At 44.2% G+C, this 20,563-nt stretch overlaps 1 protein-coding gene across 1 annotated transcript in view; it reads right to left on the bottom strand.

Moving 5' to 3' along the window:
* Positions 1-6,891, bottom strand: part of LOC108901617 (neuronal PAS domain-containing protein 3) — a 238,661-nt gene extending 231,770 nt beyond the window's left edge. The window contains exon 1 of the mRNA XM_018703165.1: positions 5,800-6,891. Within this exon, the coding sequence (XP_018558681.1) occupies positions 5,800-5,999 (200 nt within the window). The 5' untranslated portion in view covers positions 6,000-6,891. The remainder of the gene's footprint in view (positions 1-5,799) is intronic.
* Positions 6,892-20,563: the final 13,672 nt, after the last annotated feature.

The following is a 20,563-nucleotide window of genomic DNA, read 5'->3' as shown; positions in this document are numbered from 1 at the left end:
AAACACTGACTGCCTCTCATCATCACCCTCCATCCGCACCAACATTCATCACCTGGTCACTTCACAGGCACATCCCTTCAAAAAACTGACATCACACATCAGCGTCTCAAAGTCCTAAAAAAACCAACTCGTTATGTTTAAAGACAAAACGAGGAGTCACATGTTACAGACAAGAAAACAGTAGAAATGATACTAGAATCTCTTCTCAGCTCTGCTCCACTGTGACACACAATATCAGTGTCATTACAGCCACCAACACACAATAGAATAAAATAGAATCATGGCTGCATTTGACTGATTGTCCTGATCCGAAAATCCACAGGCTCTGCCATAATTTACATAAAATAATAGAAATTGATATAGAATAGTTGAGGTGGGATGAACTAAAACAGAATAGAACTGAATACAGTAAAACCTGCTGAAACAACAGATATATAAATAAAGTTACACACTGACTAAAGATGTAGAATAGAATGTAAAATAAAAAAATACAAAGAAAGTTTTCATTTCAAATATGATTCTGCTGAAAAAGACGAATCTGCCAAATTCTGCCCGAACAGAACAGAATACAATAGAACACAGTGGAATCATGGCTACCACTGATTACTGAGAAACAATCATATTCTGTCTCTCATCATCTCTAAATCAACACGTGTGTATTCCTTCCCAGAACACAGAACAGAATAAAATAGAATCCCTGCTGTGTTTGCTTGTCATAAATCAACAGGTGTACATGTAGAGTTAGAGGAGAGAAGAACATTCATTTAAACCACAGTTAAATTTAAAGTCAGGCTGTGGAATGTTTCCACCACATCAACTGTGATAAATGCTGACTAAACACTTCAGATAGAACAGAACCAACTGTAACTCAACAGGTGAGAAACTGTATTAATGGCCCAGTGGAATATGCACCAGGATTATAAAGTATATGTGGAGTGAAACGCAGAACAATCCCTCAACACAACAGGTGGAAATGAAACAGACAATTCATATTATGGGATGTGTTTCCATCAAATAGAACAGACGCAGTCAAAGACTGATTCTTATAGAGTAGAAAAGAATAGAATCCACAAAAACATTAACTCCATCCTTCACATTTCCACCTTAATTCCACCTTAACAATCAGACCCAGTGAACCAGCTGTAAGGTCATGTCAGGGTCTGCTCACTTTGACCTGCACAGGTAAACCCCTGCACGTCCTCCCACATTAAAACTTCCTGTTAATTCCTCTGAGACACACACACACACACACACACAAAATAAATAACAGTATAGCAGCAGTAGTAGTGCTGCCCCCCCCCCCCCTCCACACACACACACACAGGTTTGTCATCGATGGATGCACATGTTTTCCTCGACGCTCACACACCTTGCTTGCATGAAGCGTCAACACACTGCATGGCTTCCTAACAGGCACGCGCACCCAGTGCACGTAAAGGTGCACGTACACACATGAGCAGACAGGGCGAGACAACAGCAGGCGAAGCAAAGACAGTCCTTGGTTTCCCCCGAACATTCAGCCAAGCGACCTGTTACCCAGCCACAAGCCTCTCCGTCTGACACACACACACACACACACATACACATACACACACACACAGGCGCGCACGCACGCACGCACGCATTCGGGCACGCACACCTCGACTCTCCTCTGGAAAGGGTAACAGCGTTCCTCCTGACACCTCCAGGCTCAGAATAAAACGCAAAGCGACGCGGAACAGCCGGTAACCCGCCGGGCTGCCGGTTCGGTCAAACCCGCCTGTGTGCAGCTGTAAACATGCAGTGAGGGAGGAGGAGGAACACAAATCCAAGCCCCGTTACCGTTCTCTCCGTGTCGGGTCCTGCTGGATGCTCGGCTTGGTGGGCGCCATCTTCCTGCAACAATTATTTGATTTCTTACTTTCTGTTCTTTTCTCCTCCTCTCTCCTCAGATTTATTTGGACGCGGAGCCGCGGCGGTGCGCTGCGCCCTGACAGCAATGCGTCATGGTCGGTGTGTTAAGACAAAGCCATGTCCGTGTGTGTGAACGTGTGTGTGTGTATGTGTGTGTTTGAGCGAGCGTGCGTGCGTGCTGTGCTGTGCAGTGCGTGCGTCTCCTGCTCGTCTCTCTCCGCCGCCGCCGCCGCTCAGGAGCGTGGAAACAACGGGCGGTGGAGAAGGCAGGGACCGGGCTGCAGCAGCTGAGGCATGCCGAGCGGAGTGAGGGGGAACCCGGGGTGGATGCCTGTCAGATCCCGCTGTCTCTCCCCTCTCTTCCTCTCTGTCTCTCTCCACACATGCACAGCTTCGGTTTTGGCACTACAGAGGAATTTCCTGCATGCGCTCCGGAGGAGAAAAAAAGCCAAACAGGCGCGTCAGATCGTTACATTCCCGCCGCCGCTGCAGCGCCTATATCCCCGTTAAAATCCCCGCGACGGAGCGTCGCTCGGCGGTCAAAGTCTCTACGGTTTTTCGGAGCATTTTTCCCTCCTCTGGCTGCTGACAGGAAAAAAAAGGACACCACACATCTCCGGTATTTTCTCCAGCCCCGGCGCAACAACGCCACTCAGTTGCAGTTGGAGTCAGTTTGTGTGTGTGGTGTGTGTGTGTGTGTGTGTGTGTGTTTATTTTTTATTTAATTCTCCCTCTCTTCCTGTATTACAGGTTGCACCGCGGGGTTATTATCCAATTTTTACCCATCACAAAAACACCACCACCCAACGTGCGCAGGGGGTGATGGGTGATTTATTTGGATGGTTGCCCTGTAAATCAGATCTATGTACCCCCCCTTCAGTGTCATAATAAACACATCACAGCAAATGTCTCACTTCAAATACCAAAATCAGAAGCGAACTTTTTGTGCTGCTTCATTATTTCCTGTGTATCTGAGGAGGCTGTGTCATGTGTTGGTGTTTGGATCTGCATCAGTGGATTCTTGAATTTGTAATGAGCCTCTAAATTTGAACAAAACTCCTCTTATCATCTCCACATATCAGATTATCCTTCTCATTTTTACATCGTAGGCCGGTGAAATATATTTTCCTCCAGGCTTTGATGTTTGTACGTCAGTGATGGCTCATTATCCTCCAACAGAAACTACCGCCTGCTTCTTCTCTGTCTTTTTCCCCAACCTTTATTTAAATTCCTCCTTTTTTTTATGTATAATTCATTGTAATCTAATCGGTGTGCAGTGTGATTAACCCCCAGGCTGCAGCCCTGGAAGCTGAAAAGCCTCCCTCTCTATACCAATGACCTGTCAAGGTCAAAGGCATGCTGGGTATTCTCCACACAAACACGGGGTTACAGGCGGTGCTGTGGCGGAAAATAAAGACTGGGGAGGGGAACCTTGACCTCCAGCTGACGATCATCATGAGCTGAGCCCCCGCCGATCGACACGTGCAGTTATATATTCAGGAAAGGCGTCAACATGTGTTTCTGCCTCATCATGTTCAGCAGTTTGACAACAGATGCAGCGATTTACAGCAAACGTTTCTGTTCATTTCACTCTGAAATCACAGCTAAACACAAATGTTCAAATCCAAAGTGAGTTTAAATAAACTGAGCTTGGTTTTTTGCCGCGTCCCCTCGCTGCCAAATTATCCATCCGTGCATGAAAGTGCAGTCAGGGCAATTCAAAAGCAAAGACAGTGGCAGCTTTTCTGGTCACATGACAGTCTGAAAACATGAGAGGTCACGGGTTTGACCCCCCCAGCAGCAGCAGCCTCACTGAGCCCTGAACTGCACTGACGTCATTTCAACGCTCCAACGCTGGACTGTCTCCACCTCAACGCAGGTTTTTGGGGATAAAAACAAATGAAGTTCAAAGATGCTTTGGGTTTTATCAAAGCACAGGAAACAGTGTCTGCTGCCGGCGGCCACATTATTATTCATTTCTTTAACCTGGTTCAGTGTTGGAGAAACGAGCGCTCGCTCCGGTCTTTTCCAGATGAGGTTCGGCTGCTCCTTCTCTCTCCATCTCAGCTCTGCTTACTGAGAGCAGTCAAACGGAGGCGACTGTGGATAATGGAGCGTAATGTATAAACATATTAGCTCCCAGCTGTTTGCTGGGGGAAACATTATGTATAGAGAGAGAGGAGAGGGGCAGCTAGACGACGAGGCCGATGGAGGATCTGAAGACGGAGAGAATATTTCAAAACGTCTGTTTGGAGGAAACGGCTCTCTGCGGCTGTTAGAGATCATGAAGCTCATAATCAAACTTTCTTGGTGAAGTTCTCCTTTAAAAGGAGATTGTTTAGGGACTGTGTTTCAAACCAGCAATTCCCAAACTGGGGTCTGGGGGCCTCAAAAGGTCCTCGAGGAACTCTGACGGGTCCGCAGCTGCCAGATGACGACATAGTTAAATTCCAGCAGGTTTTATGTCAAGAGAAATGATCCGAGAACGTGTCAAACCACCACCCTAATCCTCGCCTCCCACATATGGACACAAACATACAGTCCACTACCCGAAATCCTCCCTTATGGGGGTCTGGGGTCTGTGTGTGCCCAGAAGCCCTGCTTTAAATAACAATACGGCCCTTATTCTCCTCGTATTTGTTGCTTTAGAGGGCTGAGACGCTCTGTGCACTCGGAGAGGCCCCGGCTGTGATTTATGTCGTGTTTGCTGCCCATAGCTTTTAGACTTTACACACACATAGCTGCACTCCATAATGTGGAGAGTTTTTTGGGTAATAAGTAAAGAGTGTGTGCGTTAGGGCTGTGTTTTGTGCCCCCCCACAGCTCCAGATGATTAGAGAAAAACAACCCTACCGAGCGGCCGGATAGAGAGGCAATCATTTAGATTCAGAGTGGAGGGGAAATAAGGAAATAACAGGAGGATAGATGGAGTGAATTGTCACCAGAAAACAGGTTGGACTCAAGGAGCCGCGGCTTCACGGTCAGCTGGAAAACACTCAACACATTTCTCTTTTCCTGCTGAAATAACTCAGTCCTTTATTTCAGATAAATGACCTCTTCTGTTTCCACTGAATTAGCAGAACTTTATCCAGGATTTTCCCTCTGAATTACCTGGACTTCACTCCTGTGTTTCTGCTTAAATAGTTGAACCTCACTCGTCCATTTCCACTAAATCATCGTAACCCGATTCCTCTGCCGCCTCGTCCCTCTGTCTCTGCTGAATACACAGCTTTATACACCTCCCTCTTCTCACACACTTGTGTGTAAAACTTGCTTTGAAACACAAAAAATAATTCCCAAAACAAATTGTGGATATTGAATTTAATCCTCTCATGTGGCATCAGAGTCACCAGATTCTCCTTTTCCTTTCAGGTTTGACAGAAAAAAAATGAAAAGAAAAAGCAAATAACTGAGGAAAAGGCCACATTTTAGACATTTATCCCAAACACAGAGCCTCACCGATAAAACGCTAAAACCATCTCCATCCAGTTTTACACATGGAGCAGGACAGGAGCTGTATTCTGGGGTTAGGGATGATTTTTAAAGCTTTGATGTAAAATACCAAGTGATAGTAATCTGAGGGTCATTTCATGAAATCTCAAAAAAATAAAATAAAATAAAATACACAAACACAAAGTGTCCACTGAGGTAGAGATGCCCAACTGCACCTGGACATAAAATGTCCCATAAAGGAGGTGTGAGCTAAATCTGAGGATAAAATAAATATCAGTTAAATCTATCAGGAGACAGATCTGTGTGCAAACTCACTTGTAAGCAGCAGAAAAACACCACAGGATTATTTCTTCATTAGCTGTGGCTCTGCGCACTTTTCTACATTTGACATTTCTCTCCTTTTCTTTCTCTCTCATAACGCTACAGGTCGTTTTTCTGCAGCTCCCCACGTACCTTTGCTGGTAGGCGGTGATTCCCTGCACGCTCTGCGGGGTCCCGTTCGTGGCTCCGGGGACCGGCACCGGCACCCGACCCACCGGGGGTCCGGTCACCATCCCACCGCCACCACCGCCTCCTCCTCCGCCTCCAGCCCCGGCTCCTCCGGCCGCCGAGGCCGTCACCTGGACGCTGAAATCCGGGAAGATCCTGATCATGGTCCCGGCCGCCTCCGATGCGCTCCCGCGTCTAGTTCAACAACCAGCCTCCGCTTTTCCCTCTTCCTCCCAACGCAGACCAGTCACCGATCACTGCGATCACTGAGATCGATAGAGATATTGATTCAGCAGCAGAAGACAAACAACAAGCTTCTTTCTGTTGTTCTTCTCTTCTTCTCTAACCATCGGATGTAACTCTCGAGCAAATCCGGATCATGGTCCCAGTGCGCAAAACAAACAGTCACCGATCAATGGATCAATAGATGAATAGGATCAGTGAGTGTATACTGCACGAGGAGAAAAGATCAGAACCTTTTCCTTTCTTATTTCTTCTTCCCTTTCTTCCTCTCGGTTCTATCCCTCAGAGATAAGCCCTGTGCAGCTCCGGATCATGGTCCCGGTGTCTCCGGTGCGCTCGGTCTCCCTCTTCTCTTCCGTCCCACTCAACAATCAGTGGGATCAATGGATCAGTGGAGCTAAGAGGTGATTATTTCACCGATTAACGACACACGGACAGCCGTGTGTGTATTGTTGTCTCCCGGTGCAGGAGCTCCGGAGTCCCCTCTCTCACGCGGGCACCGCCGCCGGACTCTCCTTCCGAGAAAGGCATCCCGTCCCCGGCTGTCCTCCGCCTGGTGTCTGCCGGTGGGTCGGTGGGTGTCTGTGGGTGCAGCGGACCTGGAGGAGAGCAGTCAGTCAGTCAGTCAGTCAGTCGGCCAGTCAGTGAGCGCGCGGCTCTCATCAGCACGAGCTCGGCAATGACATTGGTGTGATACAGTGATACAGCAGCAGCAGCGGCGGCAGCGCCAAAGTGTGTGTCGGTATGTCGGCGAGCGCCTGCGTGTGTGCGCGTGTGCTGTCCTCTGTGCTCCACACACACATGAGAGAGAGAGAGAGAGAGAGAGAGAGAGAGAGAGAGAGAGAGAGAGAGAGAGAGAGAGAGAGAGAGATTGACTGATAGCGCTGTTTGTTCAGCGGGAGGACATTTCCTCTGCTTTATTGTGCGGAATAACGCAGCAGCTGTAAACTGGACTTTTATTCTAAAGGCAGCGCCGATAATAAAGAGTCCATTTTATAGAAAGAGTCCGTTTTATTCCTTCTATGTTTCCGAGCCGCGTCGCAACGTGTCTCACCTCATCAAAGGTTCAAATGGAAACTACAATGTTAAATAAACGGCCCCAAACTTTCCCCACCAAGAGTTTAACACTGAACAAACTTGAACAGAGTCGTCGCTGTTTGGAGCGACTTCCCTACAAGACAGAGGAGGTCAGACAGACTTCACCGCTCTCTGCGTCAGAAACTTTGATCTGAGACCTGAAATGTCGCTGTTCCGCTCACAACAAGTGGAGATCAGGCTGATTCAAACTCAAGCCCTCGGAGGTGTGTTATGTGGCAGCTTAACTCAGGGGATGAAGACGTGCCAAAACAGACGAGTCAGAAGAGGAGAGTCTCGGTTTGGACAAATGAGCGAGGAAGTGTGTTTTCATCATCATCATCATCATCATCATCAGGTGAGTGAAGTGTGTCCTCTCTCTCGTCTGATCTGAGAACAGCTGGAGCCGCTCTGCTCTCCTCTCTCCGCTCACCGGAGCTCAGTGTGTGATCAGACTCCCGAATAAAGTCATGTTCTCTCTCTCTCTCTCTCTCTCACACACACACACACACACTGTCTCCTCCCCTTTCTCTCACTCACTCAAAACTCTCCCTCCCTCTCCTCTCTCTCTCTGTTCTGGTCTATAATGCAGGCTCACACTCTGTTCTCCCTCTGCCTGCCTGTCTCCCTTCCAGCTCCAGGTTAGTACTGACACCTGCTAAGCTGAGTTCAGAGTTTAACATCCAAAACACACAGGGCCCTGTCTAACACCTGGTGTCTGTTTGCTTGCATGTTACACACACAGGGACACACAGCATCACACAAACAGGCACAATACTAAAAATGTAAAAAGTATGTTGATGAGCATCATGAGCGTCTCCCAAACACTCCAGCAGCAGCAGCAGCAGCAGCAGCAGCAGCAGCTGTGCCCTGCCTTTACAGGGAATGGCTGGTTTGTTGTGTGTACACCCAAAACACACCTGTGATTAATGAACAGACAGAGTACAGGCCTTCTGAACCATGTGCCTGGCACTGCACTGTTAAACCAGCAGACGTAGCTGGTTATCACTGTTCAGATTTGGCCTATATGTACCATGCTAGCCTATAGCAAAGTAAGCTAACTACCTGATCTGAGGAACTTCCTCTGTTTCCAAAAAACAAATCACTGACATTTATCTTCCTCTGAACCGTTCAAGTTTGCCGTGACAGTTTTTATTTTTGTCTCCGCCTTCTAACTCGGAGCTCTGCCTCTGAGACACATTTGCAGAACAAAAACTCTAATTTGCATCCTGACATTTTCAGCACAGGGAATCGAACCCCCGACTCTGGCGCTTTTACTGCTCTTCTCCTCCTTATTGAGCCACGCAGGACACATTTTCAATATTTCATCCTCCTCTGGACCCACGCAAACCCCTCCAGGACCCCTGCAGGGACTCCGAGCCTCACTTTGAGAGCCCCTAATAACCTACAGTTCTCGTCTGTCCTCCGAAACAAAGCATTGCACTAATAAAACGTCCCAATTGAGCTGATTAAATACCAATAAAAACACACAGCTCGCCACCCTGCCAGCCTGCAGTCTAAATTGGATCGCAGCTCTAACCAGCAGCTCCTAATGAAAACCACCGCCACAGCCCAGCTCACCCACAATACAGTTTACCCCCCCGCCCTCTCTCCGTAATGAAATCAAATGAATTGGACTGGAGGTTTCAAGGGAGACATGCTGGACCCCCTTATGGAATTAGGACTGAACAGTGTGTGTGTGTGTGTGTCTGTGTGTATTTGATGTGATGTTTGTCTCTGTATTTTCTAAGTACGACCACGTGACCACTAACTCATGATGTGTGCATGCATTATACATTTGACAAAATATGCATTTAGCTCTGCAGTGTTTGGATTGTGTGTGTGTGTGTGTGTGTGTGTGTGTGTGTGTGTGTGTGTGTGTGTGTCCTGAGGGATAACAGCAGGTTGACTGTCCTGATTCTGTCTGCTGTACTTTACCTGGTCACAGCTCACTAATACAGCCAGCACACACACACACACACACACACACACACACACACACACACACACACACATACACACACTGTGCTCCCATAGCCAAACAGTCAGCCTTCACAAACACCTCCTCACTGTACTTTCTCCCTCTGCTGTGCTGCGTTCAGGTACGATTAAGGCTGAGGACTAAACCTGCTGTAAGTAGCTTACATCTTTAATATCAACTACTGCAGTGTGTCTGGAGCACCAAATATCAAATACACTGTATTTACATGTAAATACTAAATACATCACCAGCCACAGGTTCAGCTGTAAGAAGAAGCTAGCTCAGTACTTCTGTCTTTCATTTATCAGTGAACCTTCAGTGAACACGAGCGTCCTGTAATCACCACTTGTAGCTGCTGAAACAGAGCTTGTTCTGGAGTTTTCAACAGATCAAACTTGGTGTTTTTCATCAGTTTCCACTTTTAAAGTTAATTCCTCAACAGTGAAAATCACTTTCTACAGTTCCATGATAATTTCATGAAGACCCTGTGATACAACTGAAAGCTCCACAGCAAGCTAGTAGTTGTGTGTTGCCATGTCCCCAGTTTGATTTCAGCCTTAGATCTTTGTTCCATTTCACAGCCATCTCTCTTAATAACATGAAGGTATTACATCGGCAAAAGTATTATATACTAAGTTCCAGTGCAGGCAGCACGAACTGAGTTAATGACAACTTTGAAAATCTGCACCAGGACCATGTGATAAAAGTTTATTCTGAAAATAACTAAGAGCTACAGTAAGACATTCATTTACACTTCTCTCTATTCTAAATATTTAACTTCATCTCAGACCTCAGATTTTGTTCAGATGTGTCCTCATAAACCTCTGCAGTAAAATTCATACATGCATCACATTCATACAGTTACAGCAAAACTAAAACTACTGCTTCCACTACACCCAAACGCATCTCCAAGTCCCTTACCCTAAAAAAGGTCTTAAACTTGCAGGTGTCCATCAGTTTGGTCCCCATGAAGCTGTCAGACCCCACAGATATAGTACAACATGCCTGCCCACACACACACACACACACACACACAGCACACACCACCATCAGCTGTCATCAGTTTTTCTGACTTGCTGTAAAACACAACAAAAGTCAATAATTCCCCATCATGTCTCTCTAAATCCATTTTGGAGGCAGCCTGTCATCTCTGCAGACACACGTGCCTTTCTATTAAGCCGACCATCAGTCCATTAAAGATCACACGTCTCTGTTTCCTCATTTGATTTCTTTTCCATCCTCAGTCAAAGACATCAGACAGACACAGAAATCATCTTTTTTTTGCTTCTAAAGATCCGATCGCAGACGCAAACTAACGCCGTTTCCAGCAAGTGATGATTCACTACTCTATTCTTAACGTAGACTGACACCTCCCATCTTTACGTTGCTTCACCTCAGTGCTAAAACAAAAGGCTGCAAATGTTTGGCTTGATAATTACATTACATTACACCACCATCAGCAGCGATGACTTGTTGACTAAAACACAGTCTTGAGAGGAGAAGCTAAAGCATGGGATAGCATTACTGCTTCAGTCATCACCTAGTGGAACATTTACATGGTTACAGCTTTATTCATTTCTACCAGTGACTGTAAATAAAGATGGACGACGCTGTACAAAGATGAAGCCAAAATATTCCAGACATGAGCGCTGCCATCTTTGTGCTGGTGACAGTATTTGGAGTCCCGCCCATACTCCTGCTCAACCAACTGCAAGTCAGTTACAGCTGTCAATCATGATGTCACACCCATTTTTTAAAAGCATCCAATAACTAATCAGAAAAATGAACACTTCTAAATCATAAATAAACACTGAATAAAACATTCAAACATATATCAGCATGATTAGAGCAGAGACATGTGTTTGTTTGTAGGGGGCGGGGTTTCAGCCACCAGGGGGCGATCAAGATGTTTTGGCTTCATTAGGAGAGCCGTCATGTTTTCATGGTTTTGTCCCCAGACACAGTAACATGAACTAACTTCTTTCTAAAACAGTATTAGTTATTAGTGTAACAGTATAGCAACTGGTTCATCTGTCCCCAAAACTCTCATTTATTTGTCATTGTTTGAGTTTTGAAATGATCTAAAAAACACTGACACTTCGTTTATTTCTCCCTGCTGTTTGGGGCCACGAAGAAATCCTGCAGATTTCCCTCCAAATTTGATGCAGTGGACCACAGCAGGAAACACAGAGTAGAGTCTGCAAGAACAAACACATCAGTGAGCAGCAGGGCGCCGCTCAGTGATGTGTTTGTGTGTTCAGGATAATTATACTGATTTCTCTGATTTAATATTGGAACTGTTTTTTCATGCTAAAATGCTTCATATAGCAGGAAATATTAAACCTCTCCTCTCCATGAGCTCAGCATCATCTCATCCTCTTTCATGAAGCAGAAGTCAGTGTGAGGCAGTTAGACAGACAGGTGGCTCAGCCGTCCAATCAGAGAGACAGACAGGCAGACAGGTAACCGGACAGACAGCCAATGACGGCCGCCCACCCTGACAGCTGAAAATGACAGCTAAATCTCTCTGCCCTGTAATCTAACTAATAATGTTAGCCTCTTAATATTTTCCCTCTCCACGCGTTGATGGATGGGGTCAGGCTGCGATTCCCCCGGCTGAGGTCAAAGGTCAAAGCAGAGCCTCGGCTCTCTGATCTGCCACTATAATGGGACCTGAAACATTAGTCCTAAACGCCTGCGGACGCCCCGACGCCTCAGCACAGATGATGAATTAACTGCTATGAGGAATTACAGATGGAGCATTTTGAAGACGCACAGCCACACACACACACACACACACAAAGTTTACCACTCATACACACACTCATTTCCTGTACACACACACACTTCCATATGCAAATGATTGATAATAGACATCAACTTTATATCTTCTTTTTTGTCTCCCTCTCTCTCTCTCACACACACACACACACACACACACACACACACACTTCCTTACGTATGCTAATGATTGATCACGGTCTCTGGCTGACGCTGGCATCATCATTGCTTTTATTTATTCGTCCGTTCGGCGCGGCTCTTGGCCTCTCGCCGTCTTCTATCAAATTGTTTTTTAAATGCATGTTGACGACTGATGTGAAAATTCAATCTGGACAAAAAACTCTATGAATCCATATTAAAAACAGACCCGTAAACACATGAAAATGCACACACACACACACACACACACAGAGGCATCAGGTTCCTCTCATGCTTTAATGGAGTCACACTCTTTCAGGTAACAGACAACCTTTAGAAACTTTCAGAGATTTGAAAGTCTCAGTGATTAGTGTTTTTCTCAGCTAATAAACAGCCCCTTTATTTTTGACTCAGTCCGTCACACACACATCATACTGCTGCACCGAAGACTCCGTACAACTGTGACGGATTATTCCACAAATGTGAATTAATCCGCCACTGAAAATAGTCCCCAACAAATGCACCGTTACCTCCTGTTTGTTTGATTAAAAACTACAGTAAGCAGCCGTTGAGGAATTACTGAATTTTAAAAACACCACACCACCATCCATGAAACACAAGCAGCAGAGAAATGTGCACAAAATGGCAGCGAGAGTGGATGAAATAGACACAACAGCTTTTTATCATGAACAACATCAACTCCACCAAGCAACAGCTACAACACTCTGACTCACCACTGACCAAAACTGGACACCGCTCCCTGTCAAACACAAACAGCAACACAACCTCAGGCTTCATGAGTCGACTATCAGATCAGTTCAAACCACAGCTGAGCCTTAGTACAGCTGTGTACTGACCTTTACAACCTCACAGCTGAACACACCACATCCAACACTCGTCAACACTTTCCACTTTAAAATCATCCACTCTGTCACCGCAGGTTCAGTGTTATCTACTCACATGTGATGAGTCTGTTGCTGTTCCTGAGAAAGCCATTGAATCCATTCAGGCAGAGAAAGAAATCAAACTGTCCAACATCAGTTCTTGAAGCTCAGCCTGCCTCCACACACAAACACAGCCTCCTTCAGTCGGAGCTCCAGAGAATTAACCTTCAAAATGACACTTTCCACAGAGTCAACAGGGTGACTGGAGAAAAATGCTCTCTTCAGAATCACCTGGAGCTCTCTGAGGTAAGAATACTATCAGCTGAAAGGTGGTGTTCTTGACACACTGTACACACTTCATTTGATGTAAAGTCATTTTTAAAAAGTGCTTTTCAGAAGCTCTCAGAATCATGAGAGAGAAAAGAAAAGAAATCTGGTTTCCAGAAACAAATGAAGCCATCTTTTTGTTGCTTGATCCACTCTATCTACAGGTGAAAACATTGAGTGTTCATCAGGTGTGGGCGGGGTCAGCTTCACTGTGTTTCAGGGCGACTCATCCTGTGTAAACCATGTAATATAACCTGGAAGTCTTTGTTATATTTTAGATGTATTTCAATATATTCTATTTTAGATCAAACATAACATAAAACAAAGATCTGGCAGTTAGTCCCTGGATGTTCCTGGTTATTTATGGTCAAAGTTCTGCTGTAGTAGCATGTTCCTACTGGGAGCAGGGGCTGTTAAGGAATAAGTGATGCATTCAAGTACCCTCTGACATCTGAGATTTCATACTCCGCTGCATCCTTTGTTTGTTTTTTATTGACTCTCTGAATGTGATTTCTTTTCATAAATTCTTATTCCTTTTTAAATTGATTTTAAATTTCTGACCTGACCTGTACAGCCAATAAAAACACGGCAGTTGACTTTCATTTAAGAAAAATAAACCAAGACATGGCCTCAGTGTTCTCATTAGTATCTATGGACCTAATCCAGAGTCAGATTTTCCGGTTTGTGCTGGTTCTGAAGACAGCGAGTCTGAACCCCGACAATCCACATCAAAACTAAACCCTGTCCAGCGTGGATGAGAAATCCCTGAACCTCCTGTTCTGTCTGTTCATCTGCAGCATGTCGAATCATCGATGGATCACTCTGACTGCAGCGAACAAACCCTTGATGACTTCAGCGTATTATATACATCCCCCTAATGTGGGATCAGCTTATAAGCAAATCTGTTTTCAATCTATCCTTCCATTTTCTCCTCTCGTCCCCTGACTAAAGTACATTATGGTGCAGCTGATGAAGAGGGGATGGCTCCGCTCATCAGGGAGGAGAGGGGAGGAAAATGAAGGAAGGATTGCGGAGGCTTTCCGCAGCGCTACAACAAGATCATTACGGCACAGAGAGAGACTTGAAAAGGTGCTTTACTTTGAGCGTGTGCAAGTCTGAACACTCACGTCGTCTCATTTTCATTCAGCACAGATGCAAATGGTTTAAAACACATCCCCACCTCGACGCATTCTAATAATACAAATACTTTCAAAGTGAACTTTCATTCAGTGTTTGAGTGCAGTGCAGTGATTGCATCCTGCTGGGAGTGTTTCAGATACTACTTCACCTGTCTGAATACAAGGAGACTGGACTGTCACGTCTCTCAGTTTATTTTAACCCCACGTCACAGAGCATGTCTGAGTGAACATCAGCAGAATCTGAACATTTGTCAAGCTCTTTATTGAGTTTGTATGTGATGCTCACTGTATTTACTCTTGTCCATCCCTGTTTCCTACAAACTGCAACAGAAAATACATTTTAAAGCAAAAATTCCTTTAAATCAGGAAAATGAAAGGAATCATTGGAGATACATCATTCACAGAGGAGTGAATGTCCACCATGTCCTCCATTATGTCATGAGGGCAACCATTTGTTTGGTTGGTGTTGAGGACGACCCCCCCTCGTGTCCAGCTGAGCAGAGGAGAAGCAGATTCATTCAAGCTGTGGACAGTGAAAGTTTTGACATTTAAAGCCTTTAACTAATCAGTCTGTCTGCGTTTTATCCCTCTTTCTCTGACTTCACAGTGAGAGAGGAGATAATTTGAGCGCTCTGTCTGTTTGATGTACGGTAATCACATGTGATCTTTTCAACAGGGAGCCGGCCGTCTTGTTAATTTGACCGTCGGTGCGCGGCCGGACCCCCCCCTTGCCCGTCCCCCAATCAGGCCTCTGCCTGAAGAGTAATTGCGGAGCCACCATGCTTCGATGCGCTCGACCTTTACGACCTTAAAAGCCATTTCCATTTTTCTGACCACAAAAAAGAACATATCTTGTTAATTGCAAAAAGGCAAATATTCTCCCTCCTCTGCTCTCCCCTCTCCTTCCTCCATATTTGATTTCCCTTTGAAGGCAAAACGCTGAAAAGCATTTCCATTTCCATTCATCAACGCTTATCAGTCATCTGAAGGCCCCTTCAGCCACAATCAACATCACAGCTCCAACCGAGAGGGACGCAACAATGAGAAACTATCAACAATCGCAAGAAGCAATTTGCTTTAATGTGGAGTGTGTTTTGTTGTAGCTAACTGCTATTTTTTTAATCCTCTGACAGCTCTCCTCTGAAAGACAGAAGGAAGTGTCACAGTGCAGCATGACAGAGTTAAACACACAGCACTGAGTGTGACTGTCACTGCCTGTGGACTGTTGAGCCAGGCATTAGATGACCTGTTCCTGTCCGTCTGCTGTCAAACTGCTCTCAGTTTACAACAGTAGATCAACAAATCAGAAATCATCACGTGGAGTTTAAAGTGCACACAGAGCTTTGATGAAATGACCTTCGGCAGGTAGCTCACCTTCTCCACCTGTCAGGTACAGGCTCTTTTTACAGAGAACTGATAAAGACCTATAACACCACCAGGAGCTGAACTCAACCTCCACCAAAGCTACACCATAATAAACAGAAAACCTCACCCCTACAACACCTACGCCTGTAGAAACCAATTCTTTTATTTCATGCACGTTTAACTTTTTTCGTTCCCTTCAATAAACTGAGTTACAGACAAAAAGTCAAATTTCACCAGGCGCGCGCGCACACACACAAACCGGCCATACGGTAAAAAGGTCTGATGAGCAGAAACCCAAACCTACTGAACCGTTTCACTCACAGCGACGTAATAAAAGTGTGGTACCTTGAGTCCAGGCTGCAGCTTTTACCGGTCTCTCGGCCTCAGGTGAAGAACCGGGGGGGACCAGGTGTCCACAGGTGGCGCGGTCTCTGTAGATGTTACCTGTCTCAGTCTCAGGTGTGAACAGGTGTGAGGTCTCTCCTGTGTATTCCAACCCACTCTGAACGGTGACTTAGGTCCTGGTGCACTCTCTGAAAATCCAGGTTCCGCGTCAGAAACGGTGAACTGAAGCCTCGAGGACACGCTGCGTTAGCTAGACAAGCTAGCTACACAGTCACTTCGCTAAATGAACTAACATGAACAGGTGAGGCTGATAAACACCTGAGCAACTGTGCGACAAACTCGGAGTAGAAATATGTTCAGCTGCTCCAGAGAACACGCAGACTGAGCGTCCAGGTGAAGGTGCTCGAGCAGATAATCTGAGACAACAGATTCATATTTGTTTATGCTCAACTTCACGCGCACTCTGCGTCGCGACTCAAACATTTAAACGTTGCGCATGCGCTCACTGCTTTCTCTCTCCCTGCTCACATCTGTGATCCAGCCCACCTCGAAATGCTCTTATTCTGAAACACCACTTCCTCTTACAACCATGAACTCTTCACAATAAAAGCTAATATTTACAACTTTTATTTAAGTTTTTTTTACACTGTGCCATTTTAAAATCTTTCATGAACTAGCTTTTAACAATTATATCAAACGACTTTTTCCAAGGTCGAGAACAAACCTTCATCAGTCTGAACGATAAATGTGGACATGTTTTACACAGAACATTAAGTTAAAAAACCGGACTTCCTGCCAGGGAAATCCAACCACCACTGCACGAACTGCGGCTTTGAGGGCCACGATTTGTAAGGTTTCTTACCGGTATATCGCTTGTTCTGCCCAACACTTTCATAATGTGGCTGTAATGAACACTGCAGCCTGTAGGGGCCACTAGCGGGGCATCAGAGTTAGTCTTGTTATCTAGTGTGCAGTAATCTTAGTTATTAATGTTTAGGCCTGACTCCTTGACAACAATAATTTTAGTCCCAGTAAGAATATTTTCCACAAGCTGCAGGGACAAACACTTTAATGTTTGATGTGAAAAGAGACTTTTAAGCACCAAACCAGCAGCACCAGGCCAAGTTCAGCTCTAAAGGATGCTATCAAGGACAGTCGCTGCAATCAGGGAAAAATTGATTTGCACTGTGTCTAAGAAAGAGACACACACAGGCCTTTTTTCATTCAGCAGAGGTAAACACCACATCATGGTTATTCCAGCGCCCGTCCTCCTCATCATCCATCCATCTTCTCTGTGTCATCAGCAGCATTTTCCTGTTTCACAAACTGACCTCCTTCTGATGAAGTAAACATTATTTAACGTTCAGTAATATCCCCAAAGTGTGTGTTTATCATCATATCCAATCACCTCCTTCAGCTTTCAATTGTACTTCATCTCCTCGGGAGCTAAAACTTCCTGTCTGTGCGTGCAGGCTGAAAACAGGCGGCTGAGCTCACTGCAGCAGGAACAGAGGTCTGATTAAGGGCAAAAAATAAATCTTTGAAAGATCAAAAAAATGTTAATGATGCATTACTGATGATTGGAGTCTGGACTCATTGCTGCTGTTATTAAAAAAATAATAATAATCAGAACTCCAGTTTGATTTTAGTGTTTTAACCACAGTTAGGGATTGTGTCCACACTTTGAAAATAACACCTGCCTGCCAATTGCTGATAAAAAAACTAAATTTCACATGGCAGGTAATGTTGGTAAGTTACTAATGACTTGGTTGACATTTTACACAACAATATATTTTTTTTGTCACAGTCAAAATAACAACCCTGATCCCAGAAGATGAACCCTGACCTTATTTTAACAGTGCAATCGTAATTACCAAAACAAAGACATAGCCACATACTTAAACCAGTTTCTTAAAGTCACAGCCTCACAGAGTGATGACGTGATTCAAATAGAACACTCTTGTGAATATATGCATATCTAGTCCTCAAATATTATTTCTCAATTGAGAAAATAAACTCCAAATCCATTTAGTTGCTTTTCTGCTTTTAATTATATCACATGATCATCAGCAAAGAAAACTTTTGAGTTTTTCCCAAAATGTAGGACATGTCTATGCTGACTTCACTGTTTTTTTTTTTTTGTAGATTTCTGTACATCTTTATTATTGCACATAATATTTATAGAATCATTATTAACAATAACATGATAACCTTGTTTTATTTGTCTACTTTATCACTTGTTTCCTCTGCTCTTATTGAAGAAAATGCAATCAACAAAGGCAAAACAAAATTTTGTTTTTCCAATAAATTAAGTTTATTTGTCAACAGTTGGTTGTACATTGTAGTTAGCAGGAACCATGCAGTCAAGCTCTTTATGGCCAATACTAATAATAAAGATATTTCACATCACAGATCACATACAGAGTTAAATAAACACAAACACCAAGCATTCCTCCCTCTGCATTTTACACCAAGGTTTTACACCTTTACATATATACACAAGCTCAACATGACCTTTGCATGAAACTGTTTTTGTTTCTCATTTTTAATTTTTTTGTTGCATGTTTTCATCACCTTACTGGGAAAGCAGTGGTTTTAATTAACAAAAAAGGTAGAAGAAGTAACAGTAGAGCAAGGCACACAATTATATTTTAAAGATTTCAAACCCTATTTTGTCCTACACACACACACCTGTCTCAACACCACTCCCAAACCCCAGCGTCACTGCTAATCATCATCCCAGGAGTTGTCTAGAAAATAAAAAAAGAAAACAATACATGGTACAGTAGTGGTGTACATACAGCAGTATTAATATCAACACACGTCCTTGTCAACAGTCATCAAACCTTAATGCCTACACAACAACACCACTTCAGCTTTCGCCAACTTTGGTCGTGTTGCATAGATAAAATACCGTTTTGTTTCTACTTTTTAATTTATTCTTTTGGACACCTGGTTCAGTCCCCTTGAGAAAGATTCATTCAGTATTTTCTCTGGCAGAGCTAGAGACGATCCATTGAGCGTGGATAAAATGTCCATCAGCACACTGATTTCCTCCACAACTATAGCAGCAGGTATATCCAACAATTCATCAATTTTAAAGATCAATCAGGACCTCAAAATGATGATTGGTCACAAAAAGCATTTGTGTCCTATTTCAATACTCAGCCTAGGTGATACCTGAAGGCTAGCAGGATGGACATGCCTTTCCCCAAATGACATGGTGTACAGAAGATTCAAGTAGTCTTCATCAACATAGAAGCTGGAAAATTTTGAGTGCACCACCAAAAAGTGGTACATTTCAAATGTGCTGAGCAAGAGTGCTTGACCCTGCCCTTTCCCAAAATGAGATGGTCTGCAGAGGACTGACCAGAGGGATCTTTTGTCATTCAGGAACTCAGAGGAAACAACAATCATGTTCACCAAATTCAGACAAAATCAGGCCTGCACTTCTCAACTACATGTGCAGAAGCCTTTGAAAAGGAAGGACACTGACTTCCTCTGGAAAAGGCTAGCAGATGGCTAACGGGTTGAACCCGCACTTCCGCAAATGAAGTAGTCTACAAAAGATTCACCACAGATTCATCTCCATTTCTTGCCACTAAACAAGACAAAACATTCAGTGTGTCCTCATCAACACACAAAGCTGGAAAATTTGAAGACTTTGCCACCAAGAAGCTGCACTTAAATGGCAGACACGTTGGTAAATACCAACAGGAGTGACCATGAATGCTTGCAGAGAATGTTTCATTGCTCAGGGACACACTTTGAAACACAAGGATGTGGTTGACTTGCCCTCAAAGGCCTCTGAAAACATGTGACACAGCTTGTAGCTGTAAGACTGACCACAATCCAAGTCAAAATAAAGATCAAGCGTCAACCATGAAGTCGTCCAATCCTCAACTCCAAAAAGAAGTTGTGGTTGGCTCTCAGCCAGTGCAACTTAAAACAAAGACAACTTTACTCTTCTTATATGTCTTGTCTGTAATTTCCACCACTAGCTAACTGGTCACCAGGTACCCCATTTCAATTTCCCCTTTATTGTTGGGATATTTCAACACTTTGGATGTCAAGATTACTTGAAAATTATGCAAAATAATCCATAAAAAACTATACAAGAAAATTTAGTAACAGTAGTTCTGCAACTCTTAAACTTAGTCATGGAAGTAAAAAGGATTCAGGATGTCAGTCAAACTTAATGACAATATGTTGTTTGTCAGTGCTTTGTTGGAGGGACGGCGTTCGTCTGTATTAGGCTTCTGAATGAACAACAATGCTGTTGTTCTTCTTCTGAAAGTCAAAAGTCAAATCCGCTCTAGGATTGAATGAGACGTGCACAACTAATTCAGAGTCTACCAGCATGTTGGAGAAGTGGTAAAGATTTTCCACCATTTGGGCCCAAATCCTCAGTATTGCATTTTTGTCACACTAATACAGTTTTATTTTATTTA

The sequence above is a fragment of the Lates calcarifer genome, linkage group LG19 (assembly GCF_001640805.2).
Source record: "Lates calcarifer isolate ASB-BC8 linkage group LG19, TLL_Latcal_v3, whole genome shotgun sequence".
In the NCBI taxonomy this organism is placed as follows: Eukaryota; Metazoa; Chordata; class Actinopteri; family Centropomidae; genus Lates; species Lates calcarifer.
This window is presented reverse-complemented; position numbering and strand designations above follow the sequence as displayed.